We start from the raw sequence: 20,412 nt of genomic DNA on the forward strand, positions 1-20,412 counted from the left end.
TACTCATAATCTTGTATTGTGGCATTAAATGATTAGAGACTATTTATTTATTTCACTTGTGAATCTATCATCTAATATCACATTACGGGATAATGAGAAAATAAATGATAAATAATTTTTTTTTAAATATAAAAAAAAAAACAATGGCCACAATTGCCTTTCCAGTTTGAACATAAAGTACAAAATTCATTTATTTCAGTAATCATATACAAAATCAGCAGAACTTTCAGCCCCTTAAAGTACACAGATTCCAGTGATAAGGGCCTACCACCAAATGCAACCTCGAACAAACTTGTGACAATTAACATTAGCTCGGAAAAAGCAGATTGATTTTTGATTTTTTTCTCTCGTTGGTTATTTCTTGCCCCCACAGAATACAGGTTGCACCCAGAATCAAAATTACGTCCTGGCTTAGCACAACCAAGCAAAAAGAAAACAAAGAAAAAAAAAAATTAAACGAAAGAATAAAAAATAAAGCTCGCACGTCAATCCACATTTGGTGACAATAGCAACTCTATCAGTAGTGTCTGGTAAGCATCTGATCAAAACTGTTGCAGCCAGCCATTGGCCAATCCGAGAGCGCGCATCCATATTTTTTAGGATCATTAATTCCACTCCGAATCTGGTCCTATACGTGGAAACAAATTTCAAAAGTGAGCGTAAAGTAGTAATTCCATATACTGAATCTGGTCAAAACCATTGCAGCCATTACTCTGTGAGTGCAGAATAAAAAGTAATGATACGTACAGTCGTGGAGTGCGCAAGTGCTGAGCAGCTGCTTTGAAAAAAAGTGAAGTTTACTATTAAAAATTTAATTTTTTTTTAATGTAGATTCCGTATTTATTCACTTTTTTTAAAATAATTGCGCGACATTTGCACTCATAACTGCAACTATCATTTCTCCATAAGAAAATTGAGAAAAAATAAAAAATGAGGATAAAGTAGCCGTACTAGCATATCTCCTTAAGGATCCATTTCCGTTTACTGGTCGTCTTTCTTGGCCCAACGAAAGGATTTCTTGCATCCTTTCAGGCCAGTCTGAATTCAATCTCCGGGCAAAATCTTCCACCTCCCTGAGTCAAAAGATAATTCATTTTGTTAAGACAATAAGAACAAATAATTAAAGGTATGGTGCTAAAACATGTCCAAAGATGCAATTGTTCTTCTATCTAACTGGTATTTATTTGAACAACTTTCTTTTTGACAGAATGAGATGAAAATGACTAAAATAAGAATGGGAGGAAAAGAAAGGAAAGACTCCTGTGAAGGGTCCTAAGCAACCTGCGATTGCCTAAAATCCGGTATTTGTAACAGTTGAAAATATTTCCTATTCCACAAAAATGAGTATCGTGATTATCAAAATGATTTCAACTTCTCCCCCACAAAACACATCAATTCACCCTTTCGAGTCCGTGGCAAAGTTCAGATGGACAAATAAGAGGTGGGGCAAATATCCTGCTGCCCACAGAAGCGATAATATACAAATCCAGGAATATGGATGCAATAACACATCAATACAATGAGGTTACAGCATTTGAAATGAATGCAGTATTTGGATTGATAATCTAAGTCCACCAAATCCTCAAAGGCATTCTCCTGTAATAGATCAATAGGAGAATAGACAGATGGAGAAAAAGTCGAAGCCAATGTCAATAAAAGCACCAGCTTTAGATCTAACATACTAACTTTAAACAATAATACCATTTCAATATCATAGAACATGTATTGTACAATCCGAATAAAATATTGACCCCACTACTAAGTGCCCGTTTGGTCTTAAGCTTGGAAGATTAAAAAATACTTTTAACAGTCTAAAAGCTCTTTTCCTAAAAGAAAACAAATGGTATTTTTGGTAAATTTATCAAAAGTGCTTTAAGCACTCGAAAAAAAGCTGAAAACCTACTTTTTTAAAAAGCACCAAATTGAAGCTTTTATTTGACTGTAACTAACTTTAAAAGCACTTTAGGCATATATATCTACCAAACAGTAAACGGATTTTGATTAGTGTAACTTTTTAACAAACCTCTCTCTCTCTTTCTCTTCCAAGGGAAAAATAAAAAATCACAAAAAACGCCCCAGTACACTGAAGCAACGTCTTCAAGGAGGCAATAATTCCAACCCTAGTAAAAAGAGACTGTTCCATCCCAAGTTCCATCACCTTTCAACATCTTCATGTTTACAATAGGGTTCAGAAAGGATGTAATGAATTTAGGGAATATAGAATCTTAATTATGCTAAAGGTTATTAGCTACTAAGATCAACTGGCAACTCATCAAAGAGAGTTTATTGTTCTCTAAACTTTTCTCAAGGTAAGATTTCTAGAAAATACATGGATAGCCCTATTACACCCATTTCAGCTCCACATACTCCTTTTTCATATGTTGAAAAAAATTTGTGCAGTCACAATTAGGAGCGCCAGAAGCTGAAAAAATAAAGCTAATATCTTCACTGTTCATGAGTAGTAAGCATATTCAATAACCAGAAAACCTGTCCAGCTCACCTATCAATTTTCTCCTTTAGTGCAGGGTCAATCTCATCATCAATATCGCCATCATCAAACTCAACCTTATGCGGAAAAGTCTCATCTTCCGCATCTGGCAATTTTGATGTCCCACCGGGATTGGACCGCAACTTGTCAACTTCAGCACCATGGCATTCAAAATTAAGACCATCTGAATCCTAATACATGTGAAGAAAAAAATAATGACTCAACAGTTCTGAGGAATACGCATATCAAGTTTCAATGATCATTCACGGGGAAAAATCAAGATTTAATCACATGATGGTTCAGACCTTTTCATGGGTTTCAATGGATTCTTCTACAGAAGCATTTTTCAGTTGATCCTTCCTTCTCCGGTTCTTCTTTTTGCCCTTCGAAGTTTTATCCCCCTTGGAATCTGTGAAACAGAAACAGAATTTCCTTACCTCTAATGAGGCCTTAAAAATGAAATAAAGGGGAAAAGAAGAAGCTACACTTCACAACCCATTGTGCTTTCAAAAGTATCTCTAATACTCCCACGGCCAGTGACAGGCAGTATCATGAAACCCAGATAAAAACAATAATTAAGATGTCTGAATGTATGTATTTATCCATGTATATGAATTTCTCAATTCTCTAATACTGCATGGTTCATTAAATAGAGCTAAAAAAAAAATATCTGACCAAATAAAAAATGCAAACAGATACAAAATTCAAAAATTGCCATTGAGGTATTTTTTTTTTTTTTTATAAGTAATCAAGAAGTTTTATTCAGATTAATAGGCAAAGCCCAAGTATACAGGAAGTATACATGTGAAATACCTATCTATAATGTACAACAGAAAGAAGAAAATTGCCATTAAGGTATTAAAAGTAATATTTAATAATATGTCAGCCCAGTAATAGATCCCACCAAAGGCTCAAATCTCTATATTTAATGTAGACCCACAGCAAGATGTTGGGGGTATCTAAGGTTAGACAGTTTAGATGAGATGAGATGAGATGAGATGTTTTGAATAGTAGTTGAACAAAATATTGTTAGATATAATTGTTTAGTATTATTTTTATTTTGGGATTTGAAAAAGTTGAATTGTTTATTATATTTTTGTATGAGAATTTGAGAAAATTGTAATGATGAGATGAGATAAGGAGGTTTATGTATCCAAACCCAGCCTAGGCATCTCAAGGTGAATCCACTTGATTGCTTACACAAGTTTCTGTTTTGTCAGGATTTCATAGTTACTGTTAACCCACCAACCCCCCACACCCCCCCCCCCCCCCCCCCCCCCCCCCCCAGGTGGCAGCCTCCTTTCTCCTGAGCCAAATTCAGTTTTTGGCTTATTATTCTTTTTAGTCAAACATAGTTGTGTGTACTGTCTCTCTTTCTCTCTCTCTCTCTCTCTCTCTCTCTCTCTCTCTCTCCCCATACAAGTTTTTCCTAGTTAGTTTTTTTTTTTTTTTTTTAATAAGTAAGAAAAATTTAATGAGGGCTGCTACTCATCATCTCACACACACACTTTACATATTTTTTAATTTTTAATTTATTTTATTCTTACTAAATTAATTGAGTTGTTCTACTCATCATCCATACACCATATACTTGTCATAGGAAAGGAAAAAAAATTACAAAAAGATGTGGTGTGTGGCGTGTGGGATGATAAGTAGAATTATTCAAATTTAATATGTTGAACTAAGTTTTCCCTACTCAGTTCAACATATTAAAACCATTTCCAGACTGTTGCTAGAAGATGATAACTGACTCAACAATATATCTTGCCAATCATGTTTTGAACTGAAGATAAGGAGAATATTTAAAAGGCTAGTGCTACTACGCCGCCCAAGTTTGACCACTGGACATGCCCCCTAGTGCAAATTGCACTTTTTTTTTTTTAAATATTTTTTAAACATGTTTAAACATTAAAAAAAAAAAAAAAAAAAAAACCCAATACACTAATAGTCACTTAACCATTAAGTAAAAAAAAATTAAAAAATAAAATAAAATACATGAGCCATCAAATTGAAAGGGCAAACTCAGGAGGCATAGTATCATTTTCTATTTAAAAATCTTTAATTTTGGAACTTTCTTAAATGCTTAAGCTTAGGGATTTGGGCCTTGATATTTTACCTTGACAAGAAGATCGAATCTAACACATTCTTTTCTTTTTCATCAATTTCATGAAGCCTGTGAAAAGACTTCATTATTTTGAGTCAAGCAGTGTACGGTGTATATCTCTATGTACCTTATTTTTTTTGGGCTCTGTTATTGTACTCAATAGAACTAGCGCTCATGACTTTCTTGGATCATTTTCTAGTTCGTAACTCGTAACTGAGTGTTCACTTTCATATAGTTCTTGTGTACTTGGGCAACACGCCTATTCACTTGACTTAATAAAAATTTATTTTACCTATAAAAAAGTATCTCTCTCTCTCTCTTGTTTTCTTTTTGATCTCTCTGTAGATCTTCTTAATTCTTCATATTCAGACCTGATCAGTTTTCCTAGCTCTCTGTGGATCTTTTAATCTCCTCATATTAGGTCCAGATCTCCATTTTTCTATACCACCTTTCTTTTCTCTTTATATTCATCTTCTCTATATAAATATCAACACGCTCTCCTTTTATCTTATTTTGATGGAGCCTAGCACAATTTATATCATATAAGATGTTCCAAAATGAAGGGCATTTCCAGAAAATCTAGTTAGGATCAGGGAAAAAAAAATCCAACCCAAGTTCCTCACACTGTATGGTCTCTATTGCATATTCATGTTCGCACTTAAATGGCCAAAATAATCATGCAATCGCAAGAAGTCCAGTTTAGTCCAGTGAACATAATTCCCACTACTTTTTTGAAGAACTAAAATAAACCTCTGAATTAACATGAAACATACAGTAGGCAAACATTCATGTATACCTCCGTGTCCTCCGTTAATAAATGACAGGAGATCTTCAACTGAACGGTCATCGGCACGCTCTTCTTCAGTCTCAACATTCTGAAACATATAGGTGCAATGATCATCAACCTCCTATACAGTTTTGTATTAATGGCACATGAACACAATTTCTCAATGCATTTGATGTGCAAATTCATGCCAAACTACAGGGACACAATTATGAAATATAAATGCATGCTGAAAGATGCTATGGAATGCATGAAAAAAAAAAAAAAAAAAAAAAAAACTAGTGCCAAAATCGCCTTCAATTTCTCACTCTATTTTAGTTCTCTTCTCTTTCTTGCATAATAAAACAATAATGCCAAAATCACCTTTAATTTCTCTCTTTGTTTTAGTTCTTTCCTCTTTCTTGCATAGAGTCGATTTAATAGTCGAATGCGAGGATCGTCTGTAGAATTTTTTAAAGGCTCCAGTTTCTCTTCCTGGATAAATGGACTAGCATTAGAAACAATAGAGGAAATGAAAAGGGCATTCTAGTACGTACAGATCTCACAAACACCAGACACCTCTGTAAGATCATCAGGCAAATGAAATATCTCACGGATCTCCTCGGGGGTTTTTCCTTCTATAATTCGTGCAAGGGCACGACTGGTAAGATCAACCAAAGGCTTTAACTGGAGGCTGTCAGCAGCGGATGTCAACTCACAGAGCCTCTTTGTGTCCATCCTAATGAACTTTTCATCAAAAGACTTGCGTTCCTATGCAAGAGAACAACCTGAAGTTAAACTCATCGTTTGCCATTCAGGGTTAGCCATTCCCAAAATCATGTCATCTTCACTAAAAAACTAACAGAAAAAAAAGGAAAGAGCTGAGTAACAGGTCCAGATTTTGCAAGTTTCATTTTTTTCTAATTGGAAAGTTACACGTACACCTAATGAATCCTGAACCTGCAACCTCACTCCACCCCGTTCTTATGGGAGGAGGGGGTTCCATTTGAGCTACAGCTCATCCACTTCTCAGGTTTATAATATGCCTAGATTAAAGACGAAGGAAAGAATATCATCCCAACAAAAAGAAAGCAAAAGTCAGAATTATATAGAACCTTGTTAGAGTGACCTGGTACTTGATGAAACCTGCAGTAATCCAGAATTAAGCTCAACATAGAAGGATTAACTCGTGGTGGCAGAGATATTGCATGGTTCTTGGATGATCCCATGCCTTTCTGTATTATTTCATGACATATCATAGGGCAAAACATGGCAACCTCTTGCTCCACTTGTTGGATTGAACCATCAACAGTCTGAAGCCAGATATAGGACTTCATCATCTGTCAATCCCGTTTGGTACAACACAGCTTCAGGGTCAGTATTAAAACTAAAAGACCAGAAAATTAGAAAAACTGAGGCCACAAGAGGTACAAAATAACTGCAAGCACTAACAACATCTAGAAAAAGAGGCACAACCTTGAACAGAACTAATTATCAGTTCGACGTCTTAACAAGTATATTATCCTGCACCCAGATGTGAACTTTGTATAATGCAAAAATAAGGATCATATAGCATCTTTCATTATGGTTTACATTTTAATTTGTTCATCTGTCTACCCACACCTCAGTAGGAATTATGTGCCATATCTTCCACAAGACCACCAATTCTTTAAACAACAGCATGCGATTTTCTTTTTTCTTCTTTTTTTGGGTTGGGGGAGGGGGCAAAGACATGAGGTGTTGCACAGAAGGCCTTACTTTAGTTCTCCCATCTATCGGCCTTCATTAAGACCATCAAAAGGACGGGAGGCGTTGGGTAAAGTGTATGTTCAAAACCAAGACCTTTAACTCTGTCTTCACCTCCACCCAGCCCCACGCAACAAATAGAGATATTCAACTCCCTGCAGCATATGTACAAGTGTTTGTGCACATGCATGTAGGTGTGCAAATTCTCACACTTGCAACTCTCCAAGCTTTGGTCCTTAAGATTCACAAGTTGGAAACTGACCTAGTAAGGCCTAGAAGTGCTAGACCCACAACAAGGTCTCTCATAAATTAAACTCACAAACAGGCGTGGCTTAATGTGACACGTTAGATCCTTATCAAACCACATCAATATGAGTTTATTTTTGGGAGATCCCTTTATGGATGAAGCATTTCTCAATTAGGTCCACAATCGTCAAGGTATACAGCTTGTATTAAATTGGGCATCCATGTAAAATCACATTATAAAATACTTACGTGTGTGTTTAAAAATAAAACCAGAGATAAATGTAGGTAGATGATTGAATTGCATATACAAATTATGTGCAATAATGAGATAGATAATATGCAATTTGCCTCATACCAAGGTTAAAAGAAACACATGATACTGAAGGGCCCATTCAGAAAATACATAACACGGCTAGTTAATTAACAAGAGCCAAGAAAAATAACAAGCCAAAGAAAAGCAATAATCACAAGAAAACTTGAGTGACTGAAATAGTAAAGTAATGCAAAATATACGTATCATACCTCCGGTTTAATAACTGCCATATCAACTTCTGACATTTTCCAATGATTTTAAAACACCAAGAAAGATGGAAAAAACAAAGCACCTCTCCAATAGAGGTATAACCCCCTCTCAGACCTGAAATGCTCCAGGCCAAATGAAAGCTCACCTTCCTTTAGCAATCAGACTTTCTAATATTTGTAAAAGTTATCCAACATTCCAGCCATAATGCACCGAGTCCATCAACAATCTTTTTTTTTATCGAAAAAATATTAGAATCCTTTGCACCGAGTCCATCAAGAATATTACCAGCAGCAATCCCAATAAATATTCTTAGTTCAACGTTGAACCAGAAAAGCAGGAAAAGTTTGCAACTTTATCGACCACAAAATGCAAGTTGCATGCTTTAATATACCTGGAAGAGCCATAATGTTTTGATCATGTTCAGTGCTCTACAAATTTACAGGAAGAAAGATCAAAAGTTTGAGAGAAAATATAAGACAAGCGAGGAAAAAACAAACACAAGAGAAAGATGAATGCTGAATTAATTTTAGATTTCTGTCATCACAATCCAAACAAAAGGGCGAGCATACATTCTTTTTATTCAGTGCATATACCTTGTTCATTCACTATGGCTTTAGATGTGGATTCCATAGTTAACTCTCCTAATTTGCAATCTTTTTTATTGGCACCGGGTGTCCAGGACAGAGTCTCAACCCCAAGTGTAACAACCCGGTCTAGTATTATTAGAGATGCAATATGGATACTTTTATGTACTAAGTGGGCCCTACTTAATTAGAAATTGGCCCAAGAAATTTTTGAAAGACCCAAAGATATTTATTGGACAAATTAGACACATTTTAAAATTAAGATCAGCCATTAGAATTTTTCTCATTTTAGAATCATCATTGATTGAGGTTCCCTATACAGTCTCAATCACTCCCAGTCCTAGCTTAAGTGAACTGCTAAAGTGTGTTCTTAAATTTCAAACTCTATTATCCATTGATCACTAACCGAGTTCCCCTTGAGATGTAGTACCCATTTCATATGGAACTCTCCCATTTCTTAGAATCCCACTGACCAATTTACTACCAGTTTTTATCTGAAACTCTCTCAGTTTCTTAAAATCTGTGGATCACCTCTTACTGCATTGTGAGGTAACAAGGGTGTTGTGGGATGAGATCCTTCAAAGGGTTGATATTGCTTGGGTTATGCCTTTGAGGGTGGTGAACTTGTTGGGTTGTTGGAGGAAGATGCAAGGTTGTCATCAAGTGGCAACCGTGTGGAAGATGATCCCGTTGTGCGTCATGTGGTGTATTTGGTCGGAAAGGAATGCGCGTTGCTTTGAAGACAAGGAACACACAATGGCAGAGCTGAAGAACTCTTACCTCCACACTTTACTGCTTTGGTTTTCTGCTATTGTACTAAATGGGGACAATATTCATGATTTCTTGTCTTTAATTTATCGCGCTTAGAATGTATTTAGGTGTTTTTCTGTATACTTCTTGTGTATACAGGCTATGCCTACTTCATTCATATCAATAATATTTATCTCTTACTTATATAAAAAAAAAAAGTTTCTTAAAATCTTAGCCACCCACAACCATCGTCATATCAAATAGATTCAGCCAACTGATTACCCACACAATTCTCATTATACACAACTTCCTCGTACAGTACAGTTTCAGACCCTCACAAACACCCACGTCCATCACCCTCCCTCTCGACCGAATTGTTAGCTCAAGGCAGCCTTTGTTTGACTCCAAATCGAACACATCGAACACCCTCTTCCATCTATATATATCTTCTCTTCCTCGGCCAATTCCTTAAAACACAGTCCCTGTTTTAGAGCCCCCAATTACAGAGCCTTGCACAGAAAAGAGAAACGAGAAAACCCAGCTTCCGTTCTCTGTAAACAACCACAAGTCACCACTGTGTAGTGGTGCGCCTTCTCCTCGGACAGGCCATGCCGCCAGGTTGCACCCCAACCCAATCTCCTTTTGTAATTTGTAAATTATTTCCAATCCAATTCTACCTAAGCATAAAAATATGAAACTACCAATCTGAGAATTAAATTCCTTCTTTCAAATATTTAAACCTCTTACTTATCAAAAAAAAAAATTTAAACCTCTTGGAAAGAGTAAATAAATCCTCAATAAGTCAAACTTGCATCCTTTATCTATTTTCCTAAATATTCAATATTCACATGGGAGTTTCCACCTTCACCTCATTGATGAAGCACAAAACAAGAAAACATGGAGCATGTAAGTAATGTAGCAAGATGTTAAATTACCACTTTCCCAAAAGCTTAAGCTAATGGGAGAAATAAATTTAATCATTTTTTGCAGAGCCTCGAGGAGCAGTCACTACCTCAGGTGGTGATTCCAATGTGTCTGAGAAGCCAGCGACCCAAGAAAAGGTCGTACGAGGTGGCCAGAGCATCGACTACCACAACCCTGTCATCTGAACCGTTGGCGGCCATAATCCCGACAGTAGGGCTTTCGAAACTTGTTTCACCTATGGAAAAGATGCTAATGATGGGTGGAAGTGCGATGAGCACACGGGAGGAGTCCATTCCATCATAAATACTAGGGTACTAGGGTATTCGACAGAGTTAGTCCCCAGGTTTTCCAGCACAGTTCTGAGATGGCATACACAAATTCAAGCTCAGTGAGTTCTGAGATGGCATTACAGCTGGCCATTTGTGACGGTGAGTACCCTTTTTTTTTTTTTTTTGGGGGGGGGGGGGGGGGGCGTGCTGAACCCTCTATGCACACTCCCCACCCAGTCTTAATCCATTGAGGTGTACATCGGTGTGGGGTGTTTAAAGAGGTGGAGGATTTACAAGCTTGTGTTTGGGTTTCTTGTGTAGGCTTTGAAGAATAGTGTCGGGCTCTTCTAGTAGCAATTGAAGATAGTCGAATGAAGTCAGCCACAAAGCAAGACAGGGAACTTAAAAGACTTACTTGTTCTATTAATTGCGACGCGAAGGAAGGGAGCGGTGGTAGGGATAGACTGAAAGGGAGGGGTACGCTTTGTTACCATGAAACCTAAGATCCTATCTTGGAATGTACGGGGGCTTAATGATCGCAATAAATGCCTTCGTATAAAATCATTATTGCGGATGTGGAAGGTTGATGTGGTGTGTTTTCAAGAAACAAAGATGGAAGTTATTGATAGAAGTATTGTTTGTAGTTTAAGTCTGGTGAGTGGGGTATACAAGATCATCTCGAAGGTTCTTGCTAGTTGATTAAGTCCAATGCTGGAACAAATTATTTCCAAGCCTCAAAACGCATTTATTCATGGGAGGCAAATCCTTGACTCGATTCTTATTGCAAATGAGTGCTTGGATCACAGAATGCGAGAGGGAGTTCCAAGCATCCTTTGCAAGCTTGACATGGAAAAAGGCTTATGAACATGTGAATTGGGAGTTTCTATTATATTTGCTCGGGAGGTGTGGTTTTGGCGACAAGTGGATCTCATGGATTCGAAATTGTGTTTCCACTGCCCGCTTCTCGGTACTAGTCAACGGCACTCCTGCAAGTTTTTTTGACAGTTCTTGTGGTTTGAGGTAAGGAGATCCTTTATCCCCTCTTTTGTTTGTTATAGTTATGGAGGCATTTGGCCGGATGGTGAAGGCCGCGGTTGGAGGAGGGTTCCTATCTGGGTTCCAGGTGGGTAATGGCACTAATGACTCTATTATCATCTCACATCTCCTATTTGCAGATGATACTTTACTCTTTTGTGAAGTGAACCATAGTCAAATTCAATCACTTCGAGCACTGTTATTATGTTTTGAAGCAATGTCAGGGCTTAAAGTGAATCTTGGTAAGTCCGAGATGGTTGCGGTGGGTGTGGTGCCCAACATCAATAGCTTATCAAGTCTTTTGGATTGTAAGGTGTCTTCGTTGCCTATGAAATATTTGGGTCTTCCGTTGGGTGCAAAGTTTAAGGCTAGAACTATTTGGGATGGGATAGTGGAGAAGGTAGAGAAAAGGTTGGCGGGTTGGAAAATGGTAAATTTATCGAAAGGGGGTCGTCTCACTTTAATAAAGAGTACCCTAACTAATCTCCCCACCTATTTCTTATCTTTGTTTCCTTTGCCGGCAGGGGTGGCGAAAAGGATTGAGAAACTTTTCCGGGCATTCTTATGGGGGGGCATGGGGGTGGAAAATAGATTCCATCTTGTTAATTGGTCTACCGTATGCTCCCCAATCTCAAATGAGGGCTTGGGAGTACGCAATTTGAGAACATTAAATAAAGCTTTATTGGGAAAATGATTATGGAGATACCAATTGGAGGGAGAGTCGTTGCGGAAGGAGATTATTGACGCTAGGCACGGAAATGCTTTGGGGGGGGGGGGGGGGTTGGTACTCCAGTGGAGTGAGGGAGGGTATGGTGTGGGAATATGGAAATTTATAAGAAAGGGATGGCCGTGCTTTGAAAAACATATACGTTTTGTGGCCAGAGAGGGTACTAGAGTCAGGTTTTGGCGGGATGTGTGGTGCAGAGATTGCGCTCTAGATAGGGTTTTTCCAGCCCTCTATCGTATTGCTACTAATAAGGATGCTTTAGTGGCGGATGTGCGGGCATCTTCTCACGGCTCTTACCAGTAGAATATCCTTTTTAATAGAGACTTTCATGATTGGGAATTGTCCACCGTTTCAGATTTTTTCAGATTGATATACTCCATGGGACACCTCACGGCACAGCGAGATAGAATGCAATGGAGGCTCAATGATAGTAAGAAATGTACAATCAAGGTGTATTCCCTTGGAAGAATGTTTGGAGGTCTCGTGTGCCTTCTAAAGTAGCTTTCTTTGTATGGACTGTTGCTCTTGGGAAGATTTTAACAACAGATAATTTGAGAAAGAGGGGACGTGTTGTGATGGATTGGTGTTATATGTGTAAAAAGAGTGAAAAATCAATGGATCATCTCTTATTGCACTGTGAGGTGGCAAGAGTGTTATGGGATGAGATCTTTAGAAGGGTGGATATTGCTTGGGTAATGCTACTGAGGGTGGTGGATTTATTGGGCTGATGGAAAATGATCCAAGGCTCTATTCCCAAGTGGTGGCAATGTGGAAGATGATCTCATTGTACATCATGTGGTGTCTTTGGTTGGAAAGGAATGAATGATGTTTTGAAGACAAGGAGCGCACAATGGCAGAGCTGCAGAATTTTTTTGTACACACTTGAATGCTTTGGTTTTCTGCTATTGTACTAAATGGGAACAATGTGCATGACTTTTTGTCTTTAATTTACTGTTCATAGAATGTATTTAGGTGTTCTTTTGTATACCTCTTGTATACATAGGCTATGCCTATTCCATTCTTATTTCTAAAATTTATCTATTACTTATCCAAAAAAAAAAATAATAATCATTTGATTATTCTAAAACTCCCCTCATGTGTAGATTAGACTTCTCTTAAATAAGTGGACCTACTACATAAAATATTTAATTAAATAAGATGTGAAGTATGGAGTCGAAATTGGAACTCAAGACCTCTACTCTGATACCATGTTAAATTGTTACTTGTCCCAATAGTTTAAACTGATTAGAAGAGCAAACTTAATCATTTTATTTATATTTTAACACAATGCACAAGACAACTTAGATCTTTCATGGGATGTCAAAGCAAATCTACATTTGTGGTAGAATTTTGAATCATTTTATTCAGATGTATTCTTCGTCATGCAAAATCATCAACTCTACATATCAAAAACAGCATACCTATAACAAGGCATACAGGTCAACAATGGACTCTCTAATTATTGAAGTCAGTTTAATTCAAAGTTCTAAAAGCTAGGGAAGACATACCAAACTTCTTTTCCACTTCCACATGTCATGTATCTTTTTTTAAGGCCCTTTGGATCCACCCCTAGGGAGTACACCCCGGATACATGATCCCACCCACCAGAACCATATATCAAGTAATCCAGGAGAACAACTAATGGGGAATTGAACCCAAGATGTTTGAGTCTATAGCTTATCTCAAACCCATTCTTTGACCACTAGTCTGTACCCTGACAGCAAGTATGAACTAGAATATACTCTATTTTTCTTTTTTGTTTCCCGGATGTGGCACCCATGGCGATAAAGAGATCTCTAATACACAACCTAAAAATAATTACAAATTAATTATTTGTGATTGTCGCATACACTTGTTAGACCTCGTTAGAATTTCTAAAAGGAATCGTGAACCCATCTCCAAAATTAGCTCCAAGCACACAAGCCCAAAGTTTCTATTATTTTCCTCACCTGACTTCCCAAGCACTTACATATTGGAAAAAAGGGAGCTAAAAGCATAAGCACATCATCAATAACCAAATACTTCCACCATCAACTAGACTCAATGAAAAAACATCTCCGTCATTTTACATAAGTTATACTTTCCATTCCTTGAGCCAATAGCATTCTTTCACTGCCCCTGAAATTGGGGTACCGTCATCTTCTAAAACTAAAAAAGCTTAAAAAAAAATTAAATCTCACTGCCTCACCCAACATTGTTTTAGATCATAACTCTCTATAGCACTCTCGAAAACCATCCCAACTAGTCAATTCTAAGCTTGTCATTTCTCAACTTGCCACTCACCCATATCAACATCTGCACTTTGGCCCAGCTCTTTTTACAATTTAAATGGTTAATAATACCTTTCATTATTATCAGGAAAGAAAATTAAATATATATTTAAAAAAAAAAAAAAAAATCCTTTGGACTAAGCCACATAGTTGCATACTTATCATTAAGCTCATCTTAGCTAAAATCCAGTCTCATCAATTGCCATATGATAGTCGAATCCACATTTCTTTTCTTATCATCTCCCTGAACTCTCTCACCAACCAAACGTACCCCAATAAGAGAGCAAATCTATTACGAAAGGCACTTGTATCAACACCTACCCTCCGTCTGTCAGCAACCATGAAAGAATACAACATCCAATATATATAATACACAGAAGAACAAGAAAAGGCATCGAAAATAAGAATATAATATATATATATATATATATATATATATTACCCAAACCCTACCAATCAACTCAAATAACGTTATTAACCAGCTGATGCAAAAATACACTCAAGTTTCTCACATTTTTACCTCCGAATCGATCCAATGGGAGGAATTACCTTAAAACACCAACATGTATACTAATATTTATATATATTGATATATGCACGTAATACAAACATATATGAAACATTTCTATGCAAGTGAAAGCATCATGTACCTTGTGAGCAGAGGAAGACGACGATTGAAAGATCAATTGCAAAGGTAAATAGAGAAAAGGAGCTTCGAATTGCACGGATATGACGGTTGTCGGCGAATCCAAAATGGATAAATCAGAGAGAGAGAGAGAGAGAGAGAGAGAGTTTAACTTTTAAAGGAAAATAAAATTAAAATGCAGTATCTCCCGAAGTCGAAGCGATATTGTCCATTAATGTTTAAATTCCCTTTTATTTTTTAAATAATGTTATACGTTATATCCCTACATTACTATTTAACGTTATATTAGCTCTTATTTTTTAAAAATAATAATTACAAATATTTGATGAATAATATCATATTAATATTTTTTTTATAAGAGTGGAACTGTAAATAATCAATATTATTTAATAAATTTCTTGAGATTAACTCGAATTTAGCAGTTTTTTTTTTTTAAATTGAAGACCTTTTTTAACACAAATTAAAATTCATTTGATTTTATATATATAATAATTTTATATTAAAAATATGATTTTACAATAAGAGAGTGTTTAGTAATTAAAATGATTAGAGAAAAATCATGTTCTTTATATGGTATATATTATTTAATTTTTTTATAAATATAATCAGTGATATGCATGTGTGTGTAAGTTATATAAAGAAAGATATTTAAAAAAAGACTAAAGTCGGTTTGTAAAAACTTATAAATAAAGTTATAAAAATAATGTAAATAATTCATTTTTATCAAAATTAAATAACTTTTGACCATGCCCAAACTTGTAATTATGTGTGAATGTAACATATAATTTGATAATAAGTTCGATCTTAGCTCTTGTTTGGCTAAAAGCAAAAGAAGAGGGCTTAAATCACTCACTTTTCGTTCGAACTTGACTCGTTTATGCTCTAAGGTGCCATTTGGATAATGAGTTAAGATGAGATGAAAGTTAAAAGTTAAATAAAATATTGTTAGAATCTTATTTTTAATATTATTATTATTTTTATATTTAAAAAAAGTTGAATTATTTATTATATTTTATATATAAATTTAAAAAAATTATAATGATAAGATGACATAAAATAAAACATTTCTTATATTTAAACTGGGCTAACTGAAAGTGAGATAGGAATGTGTATACAATATATGTATCTTTTTAAAGATAATAAATTCAAGATTAGAGGGTAATGTCATAAAAATAAAATATGAGTGCAGTATATAATATTTTATTTTTTATTTATATTTTCATTATCATTTTTATTTTCTTATTCACTGTCCATCTCAACATGGTGCAAGTGAGTCTTTGCCAAAAGTAGGCTCTGATCAAACATCATCACATATACGAGATACGTTACTCTACTTATGGGTTAAAAAGAAGGGTCGAGAAAGAATGAGTAGTTTGTAATACAAGTTATTAATTCCCTTTTTCTCTTTTTAAGAAACAATCTTCAATTTGACCAATGAAAAAATTATACTCTATCGAATTGCATATATCACTCACATATTTATTATGATTGATGTGATAGATATTTAATGTCTACCATAGAGGATTTGATAATTTGGTGGGTTTCTTTTCCTAATTGTATTTTACAAATTTTTTAATTTGATTCTACGATGTAATTGCTTTGATGATTGTTATAAAAATAAAATAAAAATAACTTTTCACTTAAATTAGTAAATATCATGGCCTTTATGTTATTACCTAATTTATGGCGAGACGTGTTTGTAAACCTAATATTCATATTTTGTAAAATTCAATTTCAATTTAACTTATCATGATTAAATGAGTAATGTTAGATATAAGACTCAAATAGACAAGTTGTATATGAATCTTTTGTAAAAAAATAGGCCTCACTAATAAAGAATAGTTTTTTAATACTTTTTTTTTTTAGGCTTCTTATCTATTTAGAACTTGTACAAACTATTTCTCGTATCATAATAATACTAAAATATATAGTCATTAGTAATATGTTATGAGTACTAAGTAGTTTTATTTGAAGGTATTTATACCACACATCACATACCATTCATATTGCATAATTTGATTTGTAAGATTGAAATTTTAAAAATTATCTTCCAAATCAAATTATGTGTTATGTAGTGTAAAAACCTTCAGATAGAATTACTTATATGTTATTTATTAAAGAAGTTATATATAGACCGATGTCCTACAATTACCGCACCCTGATGGTGTAGAGTGAATAGTAGCACATGTCACATCATCATAGAAATTTCGAAAGCTTCTATTATGAACAGTAACATAGTAAAATCATAAATTAAATCTCCCTCCATTTGCCCTATTCTCATAAGTCTTCGACCTCGATATGCCCCATCGATAGCTTCTTCGCCATCTGCCCTAACCCTTTCACCCAACCCATAACCATTACGCCATTGTTCACAAAGGAGATCGAAAGCTCCATTTTCATTGATATACATTGTCATTGCCCTTCTACAAGCTTCCATCGACCTCCATCACCTTTCACCAATCGCAATAACCAGAACCTTCATCATCCCTCCATAATCTCCATTGTCTAAAGACTTTGACGTGGATCAATCAAGTTAAAGTTGAAAATAAGCCTGCTAGGCAAGTCCCCACATCAGGCCCGACTAGACAGGCAACTCGCCAACTCCAAGTGAGCGGGAGGATAAAATTTTGTTAAATCATTAAAAACGAGGCAAGGCCCAGTGGGTACCCCCACCCACCCGTATAGGGTATATGTTTAAACCTAAAAAACCCTAATTCCTTCTCTCCATCCCTTATAGGGGTGAAAACCAACATCGTCGGTGTGGTTTCAATCCAAAACTGACACCACACTGACAGATTTCTCACAGGTTTAGAACTAGCCGATTAAAGGGGAGCAAACTGGCAACCTCGGTGTCAGCGTGATTTCGGTCGGTTCTTCAGTTTCTCGATGGTGGCACTGTGAAGGAGGAGGAGGGGAGCGAAGGGTTGTGGGGCTGCGTGTGACTAGGTCAAAATGGTGTCGTTTGACTTCAACAAAACGATTCCATTTCATATAATTTTTTTTTTATAAACGTCAAGTCTAAAACGACATGAAACGACATTGTTTTATATACGTATAATATAATATAATATATCTAATATATAATCGGCCAATTCGACGGTTTAAATAGGACCGAATCGACTGAAGTCGGTTTTCATATTTTTCTATGGCTAGCAAGTGTGGTCGGTTTTTGTACAACCTTAATCCCTTAAAAACCCTAACTTCTCTCTCCATCCCTCAATTTTGTCCATGCTTCCCGCCCATTCTGACTCTCTCCTTCATTGCCAACCCTAGCCCCTCTTCTTCATTTCCTGATGGTCTTCATCTCTTGCTTTTCTTCTTCTCATGCTCTTCTTCTTCTTCTCTTTCTTCTTGTTCTCTTCATTCTTCTTCTTTTTCAAGGAGATTCTCAACAAGCATTCCCACAAGCTACAACATGGTTGTAGGTCTACTTAGAGACTCACAATCTTGATAAGCTGTAAGTCTTTACATGGACCCATGATTGGTTGTGGTTGAGCTCTCTAGGCAAACCCATAGACCACAACATCATCGTGGGTCTACTTGGAGAACCACGACCACAACGGTTTGGAGCAATATTGGTTTGCTTGGATGGTTTTGGTATCAAAACAGGAAATAAAATTCTCTTGTAGGTGTGTTAAGGGTATCTAAGTTTGATTGGTTTGTATACAACTACTATTTCATTAGGAATTTTGAAAAAATAAACAATTGACCACATAACTCAAATTTTAACATATCTGCTTCATCTCATGGAATGATTTATTTGCTGGAGTGGGGTTAGCTTGTGTCACAACTTTGTAACTGCTTCATGTGTGTTTATGTGTGCATATCCACATATTTAACGTCTGAGCTTATGTTGTGTTTGTATAGTGTGTCTATATGTGTTTTTGAGAGTACATTTGCATCTATATATTGCTTCACAAAAATATGGTAATCCGATCCTATCTTCTTCTTTTTTTTCTTTATACCATCCAATGAATGTAATAATTAAGTGGGGAGATTTATCTGGGATATGTTGTCTTTCTACTCTCACTAGATATTTTCACTTGTATCAAAGGTGTGATGCCTTTGATATTGAGATAAACTCAACTATACTCAAATCATGAAAAGTTTGTAAAAAAATGAATAAATAAAAATAGACACATTCATCTATCTTCAAGTACACATAAGGTTTTCCTAGATTCCAAATATTGTGTCTTTTTACTACTTTTTATTGTCTGATGAAGAGTATATCCTATGTTATTCATGTAACATATTCTTTAATTTTCAATCAAGCTTAATTTATATATATATAAAAGGAAATGTGTTCGATTTGATCTCGAGTTTTGAGTGTGTTGATTTATAAATAAATGAAGAATATGTGGACTGAAGATAAAAAGAACATCAAGCACATTTAAATTTGGGCCGAAGGTGATCTGAGAAATAAGAGTGGTAGATTTGGATAGTGAGTTGAGATGAAAGTTTAAAGTTGAATACAATATTATTAGAATATTATTTTTTAATATTATTATTGTTTTAAGATTTGAAAATGTTGAATTGTTTATGGAAAATACTACCCTGCTGCTTCTATATGCCCACTCCAACTAATTGCCTGGTGTGGTGATTGACGTAGCATATGATGTTGCATGCCATGTGGCATGGTCAAGACAAAAAAAATTTCAACCCCTTTCACATGATCGAGTCTGTCTGTGCTTGTGAAGATTGAACTCTAGCCCCCATCTCGCATCCACCTGCCCCTTCCTCCCTCATGGCACCGACCACCATTCTCAACCCTATTTTTGACGAGTTTTTGATCCACACAGAAACTCCACAAGACTCAATCTGATTTGACTCCACAAACTATTTCATCCGATTCGAGTTTTTCTTGACCACGATTTAACACCCCCCCATTCGACACCCCCTAATTTGACTCCACACAGTAGTTCATCCTCACCACGATTCGACACTTCCATCTAACACATGTTATGCCTCCCTCACGAGTCACTCCATGCCCTGCTCCCAAGGTAAAAATTATAGGTATTTTTGAAAAAAATATCTTCATCTTTGCTAGGTAGCTGTTAGTGAATTGGTGTTGAGTTTACCTTGTTAGTGAACTGGTTTTGAGCTTACCTGGACTCACCTCACCGACAGAATATTTGTTGCTTTTAGTGAATTGATTTGTCATATAAATTGAATATTTTTTCTTAAATTTTGGGCTTATTTTTGCAGTTATTTAATTTCTTATCCATTTGTTGTTACTTTATCCATTTGTTGTTACTAAGTTGATGTGTATTGGGTGGATGATGCTATGTGTTTGCTTGAATTTTGGGCTTATGCTCTGTTTTTGTTTGTATTTTTGTC

The 20,412-nt window shown here is 35.8% G+C and overlaps 1 protein-coding gene and 1 long non-coding RNA gene across 2 annotated transcripts; one reads left to right on the plus strand and one right to left on the minus strand.

Annotated features, from left to right (window-relative positions):
* Positions 1 to 165: 165 nt before the first annotated feature.
* LOC121267045 (SKP1-like protein 21) lies at positions 166 to 15,272 on the minus strand. The gene is made up of 11 exons (XM_041170929.1): positions 15,080 to 15,272; positions 10,217 to 10,487; positions 7,870 to 8,261; positions 6,471 to 6,695; positions 5,935 to 6,126; positions 5,740 to 5,850; positions 5,389 to 5,467; positions 2,794 to 2,897; positions 2,501 to 2,679; positions 952 to 1,073; positions 166 to 628 (listed from the first exon to the last, which is right to left on the minus strand). Exons 3-11 carry the CDS (start codon positions 7,903 to 7,905, stop codon positions 606 to 608), a joined length of 1,071 nt encoding a protein of 356 aa, XP_041026863.1. The 5' UTR covers positions 7,906 to 8,261; positions 10,217 to 10,487; positions 15,080 to 15,272; the 3' UTR covers positions 166 to 605.
* LOC121267056 lies at positions 10,914 to 18,956 on the plus strand. Its single transcript, XR_005940966.1, has 3 exons — positions 10,914 to 11,046; positions 12,317 to 12,319; positions 18,943 to 18,956. It is a non-coding gene; the product is annotated as an uncharacterized LOC121267056 (long non-coding RNA).
* Positions 18,957 to 20,412: the final 1,456 nt, after the last annotated feature.

This window comes from Juglans microcarpa x Juglans regia, chromosome 1D (genome assembly GCF_004785595.1).
Source record: "Juglans microcarpa x Juglans regia isolate MS1-56 chromosome 1D, Jm3101_v1.0, whole genome shotgun sequence".
NCBI classification, from domain to species: Eukaryota; Viridiplantae; Streptophyta; class Magnoliopsida; order Fagales; family Juglandaceae; genus Juglans; species Juglans microcarpa x Juglans regia.

Excerpts from the sequence above, each read along its gene's own strand:
- LOC121267045 (XM_041170929.1), bottom strand. The coding sequence starts at position 7,905 with ATGTCAGAAGTTGATATGGCAGTTATTAAACCGGAG. Across the intron at positions 6,696-7,869 it reads TGGCAGTTATTAAACCGGAG|ATGATGAAGTCCTATATCTG; the intron begins GTATGATACGTA and ends CGGGATTGACAG. Across the intron at positions 2,898-5,388 it reads TATTAACGGAGGACACGGAG|ATTCCAAGGGGGATAAAACT; the intron begins GTATACATGAAT and ends TCTGTTTCACAG.